This window comes from Parasteatoda tepidariorum, chromosome 4 (genome assembly GCF_043381705.1).
Source record: "Parasteatoda tepidariorum isolate YZ-2023 chromosome 4, CAS_Ptep_4.0, whole genome shotgun sequence".
NCBI lineage: Eukaryota > Metazoa > Arthropoda > Arachnida > Araneae > Theridiidae > Parasteatoda > Parasteatoda tepidariorum.
In genome coordinates, this window is record NC_092207.1 from 59,084,071 (window position 1) to 59,101,267 (window position 17,197).

Sequence of the window (17,197 nt, forward strand, 5' to 3'; positions counted from 1 at the left end):
TCTTTCTCCAGATTAAAATTGATAAAAAATTATTTGCTTTCAACAATGAATCAAGATCGCTTGGCATCGCTCGCACTTATGTCTATCCAATCAGACATTTTGCGTAGTTTGGAATTCGACAGCATAATACAAGATTTCGTTGAATCCAAAAATCGCAAAAAAGTAATATATTAGATCATAAGATTCTGCAAAATAATTTATTACCGAAAAATATTATATTTTTATTTGTATCTTCATAATTTTGTGCAAAATACACTTGTTTTTGAAGCTAAATTATTTTTGTCAACAAATTTTTTTCTCCCAATTTTTTCGTAGACCCTAGGCACGTGCCTAGTGTGCCTATAGGTTAATCCGGCCCTGGTGATAGATAACAAAGCTATTGTATTAGCTTACGTGAGTTCATAAATGAGAGTAAAGAGACTAACGAAGAAATATTGTTTACAAGAACTTTGATCACTGATATAAAAGGATCGTGGATTTTTAAATTAGTCGAAGACTATTTTAAGGAAAAAGAAATTCTCTTTACAAATGTAAGTGCTTAGGCTACAGAGGGTGCTCCTGCCATGTCTGGTCGTCACACTGGGGTTTCTGGCACACTTTAATAAAAAAGAAGTATCGGAGGTCATCACCATTCATTGTGCCATTCATAGTCAACATTTGGCTGCAAAAAAGTTGAGTGGTGCCTTGCATGACACTTTACAATTTGTTATTTCTGGCATCAATAAAATCAAAGCTAATTCTCTGAATGACTTTTTGTTCCGAGAACTTTGCCTTGAAAATGCTGAAGATTTCGAACGCTTGCTCCGTACATACAGTTGTGAGATGGCTTTCAAAAGGAAACTGTTTGTGCCGTTTCTTCGAATTATTAGACTCGGTTATTGAGTTTCTTGACACCACTGATCCTGTTTTAAGTGCGAGATTGAAGCAACGCAAGTTGGAAACTGTGTACCTGACGGATATTTTTGAAAAAATGAACGAAATTAACATAAAACTTCAAGTAAATAAATTCAACACTATCAAGGCTAAAGGAATCATATCTTCATTCATCGCCAAATTTGATATCTACAAGTCAAACATTGGTCGCAAAGAGCTAATGCAATTTCCAACTCTTAAAAAGTGTCCAATGGCAGATATCGAGATTCTCGAAAATAAAATCTTAATTTTTACTGATCACCTTGATCAGTTAAAAACTGATATGGATTCAAGATTTAAAGATTTGATGAAATTATAAATTCCGGATTGGATTTTCGATCCTTTCTCTTTTGAAGTTGGGGATAAGCTCACTTTATCTTTGCAGACTGAGTTTTTAGATTTGAAGTATGACTGTGAGGCTAAAGTCGTCTATTAAAAATAGAGTTACGAGTTAGCTTGGGTAAAGATTACAGACACTCATCTACAATTGTGGAAACAAACTGGCCCGCTTCTTATCTCGTTCCCGTCAACATATTGAGTGGAGAGAGTTCTGCCGCCCGGCTGCTCACAAAGCAAAGAAATAGGTTGGACATTTGCTTCAAAGGTGACCTGCGTTTAAATCTGAAGAACATAAAACCTGACATTCAAGCTTTAACTGAAATACGCCAAGCACAGGGCAGTATTTGAAGTGATAAAAATATACTTTCTCACCCCTCATTTTTTCCCCTCAAATTTTAGTTTTTAACTTTTTCTTGATTACATTAATATACGAATTTTAAAAAATATACTTTAGTTTTCGTTATTCCATTTTAAGTGTCATTTCTTTTGGAAAAAAAAGATACACAATTTTTTTAATTAATAAAAATGGCAGAATTGAAATTGCCTCCTTATTTGCATTTCAATTTAAATTAAAATCAAATATAACTTAGCATATCTTCAGTGTTTGGTCACTCACAAGCAGCAATGAATGGTTTTTGAGCAAAAACAGAAAGGGGCGATATGTGTCAGCCAACCCCAAGAGGGGGGCGATGATCCACAAAAGGTTGGGAACCACTGGTTTATTCGATTAACAAAACAATAATGAAGATAAACAAATTTGTGAAGGGTCCAATTAAAAGAAAAATCATTTTGTGAAGGGTCCGTTTTTAAGTTAAAATATTTTGTGAAGGGATTTATGAAAAGATATTTTGTGAAGGGTCCGTTAACGGACCTAAATTTCTCCTAAACAGACCTCTGATATAGATATATTGTATATATATAACTTAACATTACTTAAGACTTTGATTTTAACACTCTTCTTCCAATGACAATGGATTTTCAGATACACACAATTTTTTTATTGATAAACATAAGTCGAATCGCTTTTTATTGTTGGAGGAAAGTCAGTAGCTTAAAATAATATTAAATGCAATATAATACGAACGTTAAATATAAAAAAGTCAAATGTTTTGTGAATACAATATAAATTTATTATAAAAAAATATTATTGTGCCTAATTTTAAGTAAAAGTGTTAAAAAGGGTCAAGTGTTTATTATAACCTATAAATATATTTCTCTTGTTTGGCACGATAAACTCGGGTATCTATTGTTGACACTATAGATATTATTCATTCTGTTAGATTGTCTTAAGTAATAATTCAAGTAGTGTTGAAAAGTTAATCAAAAGCTAAGCATTTATTTAGAATTATTTTTAATTTTTATAGAAATAAAAACTTAATTATGAAAGAATTTCAAATATTGACAGAACGATACTTTGGTGCCGCATACTGTCACACGAATTATAGGTGAAGGAACTTGTCTTTTCTTTAGTGCTGCATGTATATATATATTAAACAGTACTCAAGTTAAAGATCAAGAAGAGAGTAAGGAAGTAGTTTAGCAAGTAATGGAGCATTGAGATGAGTTTTTCAATCTTATCTCACTACAGAGATGGAAACAATTTTAAAACATTTGCTGTCTACTATGCTACAATGTTCCAAACCCATAATTCTGGTGTTTTGTGTAATTTAGTGGCAGTCGGACAGATTTTAAATTAGTAAAAAATTAAATACACAAAGAACTTTGACAATATCGCGGGCAATTCTTGGAAATAGTTAAACTTAAAATCAAAGTGCCTCAGCGAAGGCAAAACCACAAGAAACAGCAAGGTGAAAAAGTTTGGTAAATATATTGTTTAATACTAATTAAGGTATTAGGATAGAACTAAGTGTTAAAAATTCAAATATAGTTGTGTTTTGCATTCAATTTGGTTACCATTAAAGTTTGCATGCTGTGCAAGATAACTCTGAAAAGTACCAAGCTGGTTGCCAAAGGTGGCAATTAAAATATTATTTTTGGTAAAGTTAATCAGTTTTGTGATAAATTTATATTTAACAAAAAAGAGCAAATTAAAAGACCATTCCAAAATCCTTCGCATCATTAAGTTATGCTGCTTTATGCTGGAAAAAAATATTCAGCAAATAACAGATTTAAACATAAGTAACATATTCATAATTTTATATTTTAAAACAATAAAGATTACACTAATTCCATGAAATGGCATTTATGAAAAGATAACTTTCTCACTGTAAACAAAGAATTTATCGATACAGATATTTTGTATCATAACTTTAAGAAAAGTGGTGTTTGATACAAACATTAAGATATATTTCTAAAAATGCACAGTGCAGAAATAAAAACACTTTGAACAACTTTTGATCAGATTTTTAAGTACTAGGACTTTAATTTAATGGCTTGGGGAGTGACCTCAAATATGCTAATTAATTAGCGCAGACGATATCGTAAGTTACGAAATAAGACACAAACACTTACTCTCTGAATAAACATACTTTTTTACAAATTGATTTCTATTTCCTACTCTCAAAATATAGTGAGTAGTTGCAATCTGGGAAATATGATCCCAATAGTTTGGTTAGGATAGTGGTTTTGAAAGTTTAGATTTCTCAATGTTAATTTTACTTTTTACATATTTTGCTATAGCTTGAAAACTTTTTAAGCAGCTTGAAAAATGTTTGCACACAATTATAAAATTCATTTATCCAAAGAAAATTCCTTGCAAAAAATAATTTTTAATAATAATTTAGTACTTTAATTAAAAGCAGTTGAAAAAAAATTTCATTGTAATATATACAATTTTTTACATAATATTAAAGAATGTAATTCTATTTTGCGAAATACAAAATATGAGCAAAATCGATAGAATAGTTCCAAAGAAAATAAATTTAAAATACATGACTTTTTAAAAATTTCAGTTTTCAGGAACTATTTAACCGATTTCGTTAAAATTTTAAGTTTTGCCACATAAAATTGGAAAAATTAAAAAATTGAATAATAAAAATATTAAAAATTATGTTTTGAAAGGAATTATGCTTGGATAAATTAATTTCATAGTTGCTAGCAAAAATACTTTAACCTGCTTAAAAAATTCTCGATATAAAGCAAAATATGTAAAAAGTCAGATTGCAGTTACCCCCTATATTTTGAGGGTAAGGAATCCAAATCTATTAAAAGGAAAGGTATGTATATTCAGAGAAAGTATGTTTTTGTGTCTGATTTCGTAACTTAAAATATCATTTGAAGAAATTAATTTGCAAATTTGAGGTTACTCTCGTGAAACATAAAATTTAAGTCTTATGTGAAATCTGACCATTAGATCAAAGTTATTCAAGGAGTTTTTTTTTAACGCACTGTAAATTAATGCTATTTAATGTTTAATTTCAAAAATTTATATCATATCAAAATAAATTTTATATCATATCAAAATAAAATTAATAAGTCAATTTAACAGCATGAAGGCTAAAAAACTAATAACCATTAAAAAATTATTCCATTCATTGTAGCATTATGGATTTCGACCAAATATAATAAAACAAAAAATTCCTTAATCAGGAGGTATAAAATAGCAAGTATACATTAGAAAATACACACCTCTTTTTTTGAACTAGGAGAATCTTTCTTCCTGTAAAATAAGAAGAAAAAAAATGCTGAATATTTACAAAATAGTTTTCCAAACAAAACAAAAAAAAACAGTATAACACTACAAATAATGACTAACTTTTTAGCTTCTGTATCTTTCTGTAAATTTTCTTCCTTAGGAGGTTCCTTATCTAAGAGAAACTTGTATTTTTAAGACATTGGTTCACAAAATAGAAAAAAAATTAAAAGGCAAATATACTTTATACAAAAAAATTTTCCCAAAATTCCATTTCTCATGTTAATTCTTTCCATTGTTCAAATTTAACTACATTTATAATATATAGAGCATTTAAAATAAAACTTACATTGTAATGATATTAAAATCAAGCACATAAAAAGAGACTAGTTATTTCGGATATGATAAAACAAAGTTCAATTTAAAGAATTCAGCAATGCTTGAAATGTGGATGCAAATTAAATTGAGGCTACATTCAAGGGGTATGACTAGTATTTACCTGAAATCACTTTTTTTCAATTTCTTTTTTTTTTTTTGGAGAAAAAAATTCTTAATATTTATGTTATTATTTCATGGCATTTATATTATCATCATTTAAATATTGCATAAACATTTACAGAACGATTTTTGCACACATTTTTTAAGTGCAATGCCTTCCAATTTTTTCTTATACTTTTTGTTAATAAAATAAGGCACAGTAATGAACTTTTGGAGGGATGTTTTTAAAAAATGTTACTTGCTATTTAATTTGTGAGTTGTGGAAATAAAAATAAGCAATAAAATGCATAATTACATGCTCACAAACCAATTTATTTTCTAAAATTCAAGCAATAAAAATTAGTAATAACAAGGAAAGAAATGAACTAATCAATTGATTAGTTAATCTATTAATATATATTTAAATTAACTTTTTAATGTGACTATATCAAAGAAATTTTGAATAATAAAGGTGTTTTTGTAAGCAATCAAAGTAATCAATTCCAAAATTAGAAGAGCAAACTTTAATACATCATAGAAAATTAAAAAGAAAGTAGTCTGGTAGAAAAAATGAAGTATTGCATAACCACAATTTAAATTTCATTTCTTTAAATTTGAAACCCAAATTTTTAATTATTTATTTACATGAGGACATTTCCATGTTTCATATTATTTTTCAAATAAGTTTCGCCTCACAAAATATAAATGTGTTTAAAAATGATACACACAAAAATTTAATTCTCTAATAAAAAGTTACATTTTAGTGGAAAAAATCATTTTATAATATAAATCTTTCACAAAAATTGCAAACAAAAACCTGTACATAGTTATTTTTATGATGATAAGAAATAACATAGTTAGTAAAATAAAACCAGCTCCAAACCTTCATTCATGAAATATCTAATGACAATTTTTTTATATATTATTTATTAACTTACTGGAAAATACATCCAAACAAGGCAAGTTCAAGTCATCAAATTCAACAGCAACTGTGTCATTTAATTTCTAAAACAATGAAAGAAACCAAGAAAATTTTTAAAAAAATTGCCATTAAATTTACAACAAAAAGTATATTTATCAATATTTTATTTATCTCAGTAATAATAATGATAAAGAATAATGTTTAAAATACAAAAAAAAATATGTATTAAATATCTTTTTTTTAAAAATTACAATAAGTTTAAAAGATAAAGAGAATTATAAAGAGTGACTAATTTTGTTAAAATGAAATTAAAAGGACACTTGTTATAAAGACATTATAGAGACATTATTATGACAACTTTTACTTTCAATTTTAATAAGATAAAGTTAAAAATAAAATAACGTGAAAATATAATAAAGTTAAAGAATCAAGAAAGAAAGAGAAAGTACACTTACAGAAGCAGGCGAGGCTCGCACTTGAGTTAATGCTAAATCATTTTTACTTTTACTAACTAAATTTTTTTCATCTGAGATTTTAGTCTTTTTTGTTTCCAAAATACTCTCATTACTAAAGTTTTCTTCATCATTAGCAATCAGCTGGGACACATTACTATCATTATTTACAAAAATGTTTTTATTTTGGACAACTTGGCTAGATCTCAAAGTAGGTGGTTTATTGTACATGGGAGTGGAATCCACATTAAACAATTTTACACGTTTCGGTTGTACCTGTGGGGTCAAGTTTACAATTTTGTCACTTAAATCACATCTGTCTGTGCAACTGTTACTCATTGAACAGAAACTTTTAACATTATTAACTTTGGCATCAGTGAAATTATGCCTGGTAGTATCAGGTTTTCTTTGTGACTTAAGAGACAGAGATGATTTCAATTTTCTTTCTTTCAACTTATTAGCGGATGCTCTTTGGTTAACAGGAGTGGCTGAAATTACATATTGAGAATCATCTTCGATAGGCAGTTTGAATGTATCTGTTTCGTTTGTTTTTTCTTTCTATTAAGAACAAATCAATATTGAATTTAAACTTCGAAGTAAATATACAGTGTATATAAATAAAATTGAAAAAATAAAAAGTGCATGAAATAAAAAAGCAAAAGTAAAAAAAAAAGTTTAAAAGAAGAAACAAATAATAAGTTTAAGAAATTAATTGGTAAAAATAGCAATTTGTAAACGAATTTAACTAAAAACTAATTAATCACAAAAAGATTTAACGCATATCTTAACTCGCATGGCTATATTTGCTAAAAGCGCTTTCTAACACTGTGACAATATCGCCAAAGCAAAATATATTAATACAAAAGTCTCATTCCTCTTAAGTAAAAAAACTAAAAGAAAAATTTTAAAAAGTAAAACTTCATAGTTAATGTATTATAATGCATGCAAAATATTATTTTGAAAAGTAATGACAATAAAAAAAATTCACTAAGCTATTCTTATATATTCGAACTTAGTTAAATTATAAAATTTTAATTGCATCGTAAGTAAGAGTAGCTTTTAAAGGAAAGAAATAAAAAGCAAGATGAAAAGTTGTAACTTTTTGTCGATGGATGTTGCTTGCACCAATCAACTAACGTTACTTGCCAAATTCCTTCATTTTGTTGACATTTGAGACTTTTATCTACACCTGTTTCAGTGAGCCTGTGGTTTGCAACTAGAGAGCAAGGTTATCGAATGCTGTGTCATATTGTGTCTTTTTATGTCATGATCTAGAATTTACAAGTATTTTTGAGACAGGTGTAGTAATAAAAGTAACCTTTGTTAAAGTATGTTGGCATCGACATTGCGAAATTTATGAGAGAGTTAAATAGAGCTGTCACTTGTACTTCAGAGCATATGGCTTATTGCTATGTAGCTAATGGTTGTTTTTATATACAATAATCATTGCTGTCATTCATCATATTATTTATTTTATAAATTATCAATTTGACTTTTGTCTTATTCTGATGCATTGTGTGGAATTGACCATTAAACTAATCTTTGAATCGTCATGTCTTTAGTCTTGATTTACATACAGCTATGCTGGTCTCCAGCGTGAATCATGTACTCCTGCAGTCAGCAGTGCGTTCTCCTAGTCAAACTTTATTTTCATGCTTTTGAAAAAGCATGTGGCAAACCACTGAACCATTTTAAAGTAGATGTATTGTAAAATGTAAAGATATATTTCTCTGTGTCAATTTATACACCTATGAATTAATTTATCAAGTGAACAAACATTCTTACAAATGTTAAATTTTGATTTTTGTATAATTATTTGCAGAGTTCTCGCAAGGAATAAAAAAGAGCAGGTAGTTACTTCTCTGAAAAGGACACTTTGAGTTTTGATAGAGCACTCACTTATCGTAAATATTTATCAAAATGTGTAATATTATGTAATAACGAATTTTATGCTCAACAATTTTTAAATTATCCTCTCCTACTATTTAATGAGTATATTACAAATGGTGATTCTCTCTCATTATTAAAAGAAAAGAAAAATTTGAAATTGAAAATTATTTTCAAGTTAGTTAATTGTTAAATATAGTATGAAGTTAGGTATTCAACATTGCATATTGCAGAAAAGTAAAATTATTAAAAAAAGAAAGAAAATTAAAAAAAAAAAGAATAAAAAAGACCAATTTTATTAAAATTCACAAAAGACATTCAGGAGTTTATTTTTAAAGAAAATTACTGATTAGATAACTTTACTTTTCAATTTTTTTGGTAAATAGAACTGATTTTATCTTCAGTGTTATACGAAAAAAGTAGTTGAGAACTTAATAATTAAATATAAAAAAATTAACATTCAACAATATTTAACAAATTGAAAATCAAAAATTAATAATTAACAAATTTGAAAATATAATCACTAAGGCAGTCCATAATAGAAATTTGAGTTAATTAAAATCAAAATTGTAAACTATAAATATAGAGATTGATGAAAAACTTATTTTCTCTCATTTACTTGTTTTTAGTGTTGTTAGGTTCTTGTCTTCAATTTATAGTGCAGCTTTGAGGAGAGCTCCTCCAGACTAAAAGTTTGGGGCTGTCTGCTGCTATGGTAACAAACGAGAACACATTATTCTATCGGGAGCAATGGAGGAATGAAGGTGTTGATTGGTTTACTCATGCTGACTTATGCCAAGATCAAGACAAAGCTATTCACCCCACACCCCTATTCAGAGTGACTCTTCCTCGTAACCATGGTACTCGCCACAACGCGAGACTAATGTCTAGAGGAGTTCTCCTGAAAGCCGCACTATATTTGTTTTTAGGAAATGAGAGCAAAGTTAAAGGTAAATACCGCCAAAGTAAAATCTCTATGACGGTTACCTAATAATCTGACCCTGATTCTGATCACATTTAATTTTGGAGAAAGTAAATGGAAGGGAATTAAATAGAAACATAGAAGTTGTAAGGTGGAAATTAAATACACATAAATTGTAAGTATACATATTTTTTCCTATTAGAAAAAAAAAATTTAAACAAAATGAAGTCCAAAAAAGCATGCATTATTTTGCCTAGCAAAATTTTGCAATTCTTTTATAGCAAAATAATTCAATGAATATTTACCTCAACAATATTCGTTTTTAATATTTCATCAATAGCAGTTTTGACCTGTTCCATAGATATTGCATTTGTCTAAAATGAAAATTATGTAAAAAACAGTAAGTCAGAATTCATTTTCTTTTCCTTTGCAAATTAATGATTGTCAACTACCATAAATAATCTAAAATTATATCAATAAAAAAATCCTTACATAAGAAAACTGTCAATTATAAAGAATTCAATTTTTCTAGTTAATGTTCCGAATTCTCAGGAAACCATTACATTTCAATTTTCCAAGTTACGAGCGAAAATTGAGTATTAGTAAATTTTAAATTATGAGCCAATGATAGAAAAGAGTTAAATTCTTTGGTTGAAAATATAAATTAATATATAATTTCTTTTATATTTTTCCCTCCAAAATTTAATTAAAATTGGATTTCTTATTTTTATTATCTCACTTAAGTTATAATTCATTTTTAAAAAATGCAAGAATTTTTTTTCTTTCTTTCTAAACAGCAAAAATTTTTTCAACTAATAAAAAACTACTGTCTGATATAAATATATGCTATTATACTGCAATTAAGTATTTTAAAATGACTTATATTTACTTTATAGTGCTTAATTTGTCAAAATAAAGGAGCAGAGCCCTAATTATAAGAGGACCTAGAGGCATCCTTACAGTATGTAAAATATGCAAGTGTCTCACTAAAATTGTTTTAATTGCTTCACAGGTAGGAAGGACATTTTAATTTAATAAGGCCGTGCCTATAAGCATCCAAAAATGATAATGTAAATTGATAATTTTACTCTTTCAAACAAACAACCAGACATTATTTTAGGAACGATAGTTATCTAAATAAAATTACTGTTAAACTGTAGACTGTTAATTGTTGTGGATAAATAAATAACTCATTATAAAATAAAAACTTTTTTACTACAAGATTTGATAATTGCTAAACATCAGTTCAGCAGTTAAATTTAATTTCCTGTTTATTTTTTGCAACTGGTTATAGAAAGTTACATAGAAAGGAAAGGTTCGCAATAAATAATATTAATTTAACGATAGTAAAAAACATGTATTTTAAACTTATTTTAAAGTAAATTGATTAATTATTTACATTTGAAACTAATTTTAATAAAAAAGTAAATGTTCTACAAGAATTACATTACATTTTGAATAGTGTCTGGTAAAGCATAATATAATTACATTTACAAGATGAATATCATACTGAATTGACAAAGATTTAAAGAGAATTAATCAAATTAAGAAAACCTTAATAAAGTCATATGACAAATGTTTATTAGTGAATGGCCCCTATTAATTTTTTTACTAAATTTTTAATCTCATTCAGTATTTCTTTAGAGAAACAATTACATTTTTTTAAATAATTTGGAATTGTAAAAACAATAAGTATTGAAGCCAAACATTTTTGCTCCAAATAAATTATTACATGGTCCCTATATTTATCACGTCCAGCGAATCCGAGATTATTAAGCTTTAATTTCAACTGTTTTTAAGTCAAAAGATAAAGAGATAAATTTAGGTTTGGTGAAATGAAAAAGCTGAATAATATAAGAGTTTTTTTTATTTAATGTGCTAAATGTTAAAGTAGTAAAAAATCCCTCACTTCATACTTTTTTTAACATCTTGCCACTAAACATTATTGAGTTTTTTAATGATAAAATATCTCAAAAGCATTGAAAATTTTAATAACAAATTCATTAAAATACTGCTACAATAAAAAAGTTCAAAATATTTTATACAATTACAGGATGGTCCCTAAGACAAAATATTAAAAAGTAGTTCTTGACAAATTTTAAAAATAATTTAATAAAAATTTTTCAGTGATTTTTTAAAATCAATTTTAGCAAAATTTATAGCTTTGCATAACCACAGTGGATTATAAAATTTTTTTACAAACCATTATGATACTGTAGTCGTTATTTTTATATTTGTCCTAAATTGATTTATTATCAACTGTTTCAATGCCTAATTAAGAATGGATAAACAAAATTACAGTTTAATAAATATCAAACAATAAATCTACAAAATATTATCTATCATTCTATAAGCTTTTAATTATTTTATGTACAAAATTTGTTTTGAAAAAAATAATAATAATAATTTTACACATACTGATAGCACAAGACAAAAGCAAAATGTAGTGAAAATTCTTCCCAAACATACCTCATTTTCTTCTGATGTAATAATTTCCTTAGATTGAGAAAGTTTTCTAATTTTCTTAGGCAAGATATTAGTTTCCTAAAAAAATTAACTGTTTTAAAGCACCAGTTAGTGGACATGCATGACAGCATAAAAAATGCAATAGCAACACTACAGCTACACTGTAAAAGTAGTGCACTGCTTTTAGCTCTTATCTGATTAACAAGTTTATATGAGAGCACTTAGCACTTAATGTGAATGTAAAGTCATTCAAAGTATTGATGTATCTAAAACCGAAAAACATGAAGTATTAGGAATGCTCATGGAAGAAGGTCAACAGCCTAATGTAGATATTTATCATGAAATGTTGTTTATAACACTGTCTATAGCAAACGGATGTGAACCAATAGTGTAAAAGTTTTTGTGAAGAAAGTATGTCAATATCTGATTTTCTGAAACCCAGGACAAGACTAATCCCAGGAGGAGGGAGAGTTCAGTCTATAGTATCATCATTTACAGATATTCTAAAAGCTCATAATATTTTTAGAACATAATTTTATAAATACAGACAAACTTTACTACAGTGTTCATTTGAGTTTACGTAAACTTTACAAGAGACACAAGCCATTATGAGAAAAAAAATTAAATTATAAAAAATAAATAATGATAGTTCACTTTTAGAATACATAAACAAATATAAAACATATTAGGAAAACAAATAATATATTAAAAAATAGCAACAGTCAATAGCACCTCAATTTGATGTGTCTCCATTAATTCATCAATCTCAGAGAGTTTTCTTCCAACACTTGGCAAGACAGGATCATTCTGTAAAAATTGGTTAACAGAGATTAAGCTAAATTATTGTATACATATCTTACATGAGAGTACAGTGGAACCTCTACCTTTATATACAGTGAAACCTCTTAGAAGCTCTCTGAGTCACAGTATATTGGTCGCTAATGGAGGTTGGTTGTTTCTAAGGGTTACCTCCATTGACTTCAAAATTTTATCGAAGGTACATGATTTTTCACAGGCAAGTTTAATTTTACTCAGTGTCACTTCCTTTGTGCGGAAGTGCCAATTGTGTTGGCTTCATAAAAACTGGATAGATGAATACAACTTATTGTCAATAAAAATGAACTCAAATTATCTTTAAAAGCAAATTTACTAATTATGAATGATAGAAATATTTTAAACAAATAAACAATTACATTTTTTGTTTAAGTTCGCATTTAATTTTATATTATAAAAATTATCTACAAAAAATGAGAAAAGGCTTCTTTGCTTGAAAAACTTAGTTTTTCTCTAAAATATCTCTTTTTTTCAAATTTATCTTTCAACTCTAAAAATAAATCACTGATAACATTGCATTTAGTGCACTGTGACTGCAAAATAAGGTTGTCGATCTCTTTTAGAGATCGTCAAAAAAAAAAAAAATTTCGTGTTTCCATATTTGACCTTTACTGCATTTAGTGCTGAGGTTTGCACGGCTGTTGGGAGAAATTTTGATGATCTCTCCTAAAGGTTTTCTTCAACAAAAAGACTATGGGAAAAATTCCTTTCTTCCCAAAAGTGATCATAAATAGAGGAGGTTGCTACACAGAGGTAGTCTTTTATGGAGGTTTCACTGTATATTTATTTCAATTAAGTTCTTAGATTGTAAGTTATTTGAATTATGAAAAAAATTTATACTGATTTTTAAATAATTACCTTTGCAGTTTCTAACACTTTTTCTAGGAACAAATGCTAATGTTTTTCAGAAAATACATATAATTAATCAATACATGCATGATTTAAAAAAAAAACATTCAAATACTCAAACTGTGTGAAATTAGATGAATTTGGACTAGCTTCGACAACTTTTCAACTTGTAATTGTCTGTAGTTGAACTTTTGATCGTTCGCTTTCTAAACCTCTTTAAATTAAGAAGAAGGGATATGATTTCTAATTATTTTATTCATATAAAACGAATTATTTTCGTATTTTTCTGCAATCACATACTTTAAAAAGGATTTTAGAAAAACGAAAATTTTTAAAAAATATTTTAAGCTAACACAGATTAGAAAAAAAAGTTTATAATCACATTTTTTTTAAACTTCGTATATAGATTACTATTGCAAAGCTTTGCATAGATGTATAATATTAGGTAAGTTTCGAACTAAAAATTAAGGTCTAAGTGTGAATTTTATTTTAGTTTTAACACGCTTTAAGTAAGAATGTTTAGAATTTTTCTTAAAAAATCAATACCTTTACCTTTGTTTCAAAAGCATTCATTAAATTTTCACTTTCAGATATTTTTCGATGCCCTTGTTGTATGGCTTCAGTTTCCTAAAAGGCAGTGAACAATATTTTCATGCTCCAAAAGGGAAACAAAACTTGTACATTTAAAATAATACAACAAAACATATTCAATACAAGTAGGACTTAGTCTGACTATACAACTTGCATAAGATTAATTAGCTAAAACATTTTTCAACTATTTTTTTTTAAAAAGCAATGTTAAGCTATAATTTTTAAAAAAAAGTTTTAAATGAGCATTAGGAAAAACAAAATATTATGAATGCTTCATTTCTAAAATTAATATCTTTTTGACACATAATACTACCAATAACTCAAAGCCATTTTATATTTGCCACATAGAAAATCCATAAATTAATAAATGTTAATGCATCAATTAAACAAAATAGTAAATGATAAGATTTAATAATATAAAAAATCCTCCAAAAATAAATGTTTAAATAGAATTCAACTTATTTTGGGAGGAATATATGCCTCATATGAAGCTTTCCTTCCGAATGCTAGTTTCTACAGCTTAACATAGTAGAACATTGACTTTTTAGAATGGCTTTAAAAAACTATTTTATAGCAGATTAAAATGGAGTGACAGCAAATGAAAATATTTTTACTTCAAAAAATTTAAGCATAGTAAATGAGAATAAAGTATGGCATAAATGTCATTAAATAATGAAGGATATTCACCACTTATGCATGTTGAAACTGATCACAATCTAAATACCTTCTAAGTACACTACTTGCATATGAAAACATTTCTTATCAAATAATTAAGCACTTAAAACTTTCTTTATAACGATCTATTTACAGTGCACATGAAATCATTTCTACATAGAAAATTCAAGACAAAGATAATTTGATTAATAACAAACTATGGTTTGCCAAAAATTTAAAATTAAATATTCAACGATGAAGATTTTATCTTAGCAACATTGAAATAAAATGATTCAAGTCAATGGTGTTAGACTTTTAATGGTGAGTGTATAATTATATAGTATAGTGGTAATTGTATGAAGATCAGCAGTTAATAAAATTAATACTTCAAACAAACAATCTTTGCCTTCTAAAGTAGTGTAATGTTATTTTAGTATGATTAGAAGAATTTATACCCTCTTTTTATATAAAAATAGTAGAAAAGTTAAAATCAAAAACGATAATTTTGACGAGATATTTATCAAACCTGCAATTCATTAACATTCAGTAAATCACTGTTCTCTGATAGCTTTCTTCTCTTAATTACTGACGCTTCAGTTTCCTAAAAATGTTAAAAATAAATAAATGTTTGCTACAATTTTACAAAATATTCGAATAAGCTTTGTTGAAAAGTACTTTTAAAAATTCACAAGTGAAATTTATTTCATTGTTCTTAAACATTATGAATACTTTTAAAATTTTTTAAAAAAAATTTCAAGTTAATTGACTGAAACATTGAATTAAAATAAATACAAGGTCCGGTTATTAATTTCCAGGACTGATAGAATAACTCAGAAGAAAATAAAATTGAACACATAGCCATTTAATATTATTCGAAGTAATCCCCATCAGCCGTAATGCACGTCTGTGCTCGGCTGTACAAATTTCGGAAAGAAGTTTTAAAGTCCTCTTTCGGAATGCTCTTTAATAGTGACGTTACAGTCTTCTTGATGGCTTCGACATCTTGAAATCTTGTCCCCTTCAGAGAATTTTTCAGCTTAGGAAACAGTCTGCGGGTGCTAGGTCTGGAGAGTATGGTGGATGCTGCATCTTAACGACACCATGCTGGGTTAAGAATAGCCTCACAGGCAACGCAATGTGTGGAAGCAAACTTTTTCAATTGCTTCCGGCGTGCGTAACGACTGCAGCCAACCTGTGTGTGGATCATCTTCCACGCTTTCGCGCTGTCCCAAAAGCTTTTAAACCATTCAAAAGTTCTTGAGCGACATAATGCTTCCTCGCCGTAAACTTGTTTTAACAATTTGTAGGTTTCCGCAGCTGTCTTGCCCAATTTGAAGCAACATTTAATGTTTATTCTTGCTCCATTTTCACTTCGACAACAGGAATTTAAGAGCTACGTTTTAATGCGCCTTTCTACGAGAACCACTTACTTCAGCATGGTGCCGATTGCACTGCACATGCGCAAGAAAGCACTCTTCAATATGCAATCATTAGCGCCATCTTCCGGCTTTTCGTTCTCCTACAGTTACGTCAGTCCTGGAAATTAATAGCCGGACCTTGTACATAAAATATAAATAATAAATATTGTGTTTTGTGTCTTTGAAGCACAATTTATAAAGAATAGAATGTATTTAAACTTTTAGAATGTATTTAAATATTATTGGAATGTATTTAAATATTTATTATTTAATATTTTTATGTCTGATTACATGAAACACTAATTACAATGATAGCTTTTCGTATTTTCCTACCAATTTAACTCAAATTGTCTAAATTATTGTATATTAAACCTGCAATTTTAATTGGAAATTTTTAATCCATTTGATCACTCTGAAACGTTCAGGTTTCTTAAATGTAAGATTTTTTTAATGTATTATATACCAGTAATTTTCCTCTGTTCTTGAATAGCTTCTGCCCTCTAGGGAAATTGGATGTGTGGCCTACACTTAATTGTAATTGCTTGGAGAATACGGGTAAAATAACTTAATTGTTGCGCTAGTATACAATGACATAACATGTCAATAACATATGATTGTAACATAATTAATATAGAATTTATATTAAGTCAGCAAACAACATTTCTAAATTTAGCACTTACCTCAAACTGCTCACAAGACGTAATTTCTGTAGATACTGATATCTTTCTTTTTCCAATTTGTAAATTTTCACTCAATTCAATCTAAAAAACACAAGTAGGTTAAGAAAAATAAAGGAAAGGAGAGAAAAATAAAAACCAAGAATATTGAATAAAAACCACTCAGTTGATAAATTATGTAGTTGATAATATCCACCTGTAGGCA

At 27.6% G+C, this 17,197-nt stretch overlaps 1 protein-coding gene across 9 annotated transcripts in view; it reads right to left on the reverse strand.

Annotated features, from left to right (window-relative positions):
• The window catches only part of LOC107441332 (synaptonemal complex protein 2), a 64,606-nt gene that overhangs the window by 24,384 nt on the left and 23,025 nt on the right, over positions 1 to 17,197 (reverse strand). For 7 of the 9 annotated variants that reach the window (XM_016054551.3, XM_016054549.3, XM_016054550.3 and 4 more), the window contains 10 exons: positions 16,996 to 17,076; positions 15,424 to 15,498; positions 14,205 to 14,279; positions 12,702 to 12,776; positions 11,973 to 12,047; positions 9,809 to 9,877; positions 6,698 to 7,252; positions 6,259 to 6,325; positions 4,967 to 5,018; positions 4,840 to 4,870 (listed from right to left, as the gene is read on the reverse strand). In XM_016054551.3, coding sequence (XP_015910037.2) covers positions 4,840 to 4,870; positions 4,967 to 5,018; positions 6,259 to 6,325; positions 6,698 to 7,252; positions 9,809 to 9,877; positions 11,973 to 12,047; positions 12,702 to 12,776; positions 14,205 to 14,279; positions 15,424 to 15,498; positions 16,996 to 17,076 — 1,155 coding nt within the window. The remainder of the gene's footprint in view (positions 1 to 4,839; positions 4,871 to 4,966; positions 5,019 to 6,258; positions 6,326 to 6,697; positions 7,253 to 9,808; positions 9,878 to 11,972; positions 12,048 to 12,701; positions 12,777 to 14,204; positions 14,280 to 15,423; positions 15,499 to 16,995; positions 17,077 to 17,197) is intronic. The other 2 variants (XM_016054552.3, XM_016054554.3) reach the window with 2 other exon arrangements.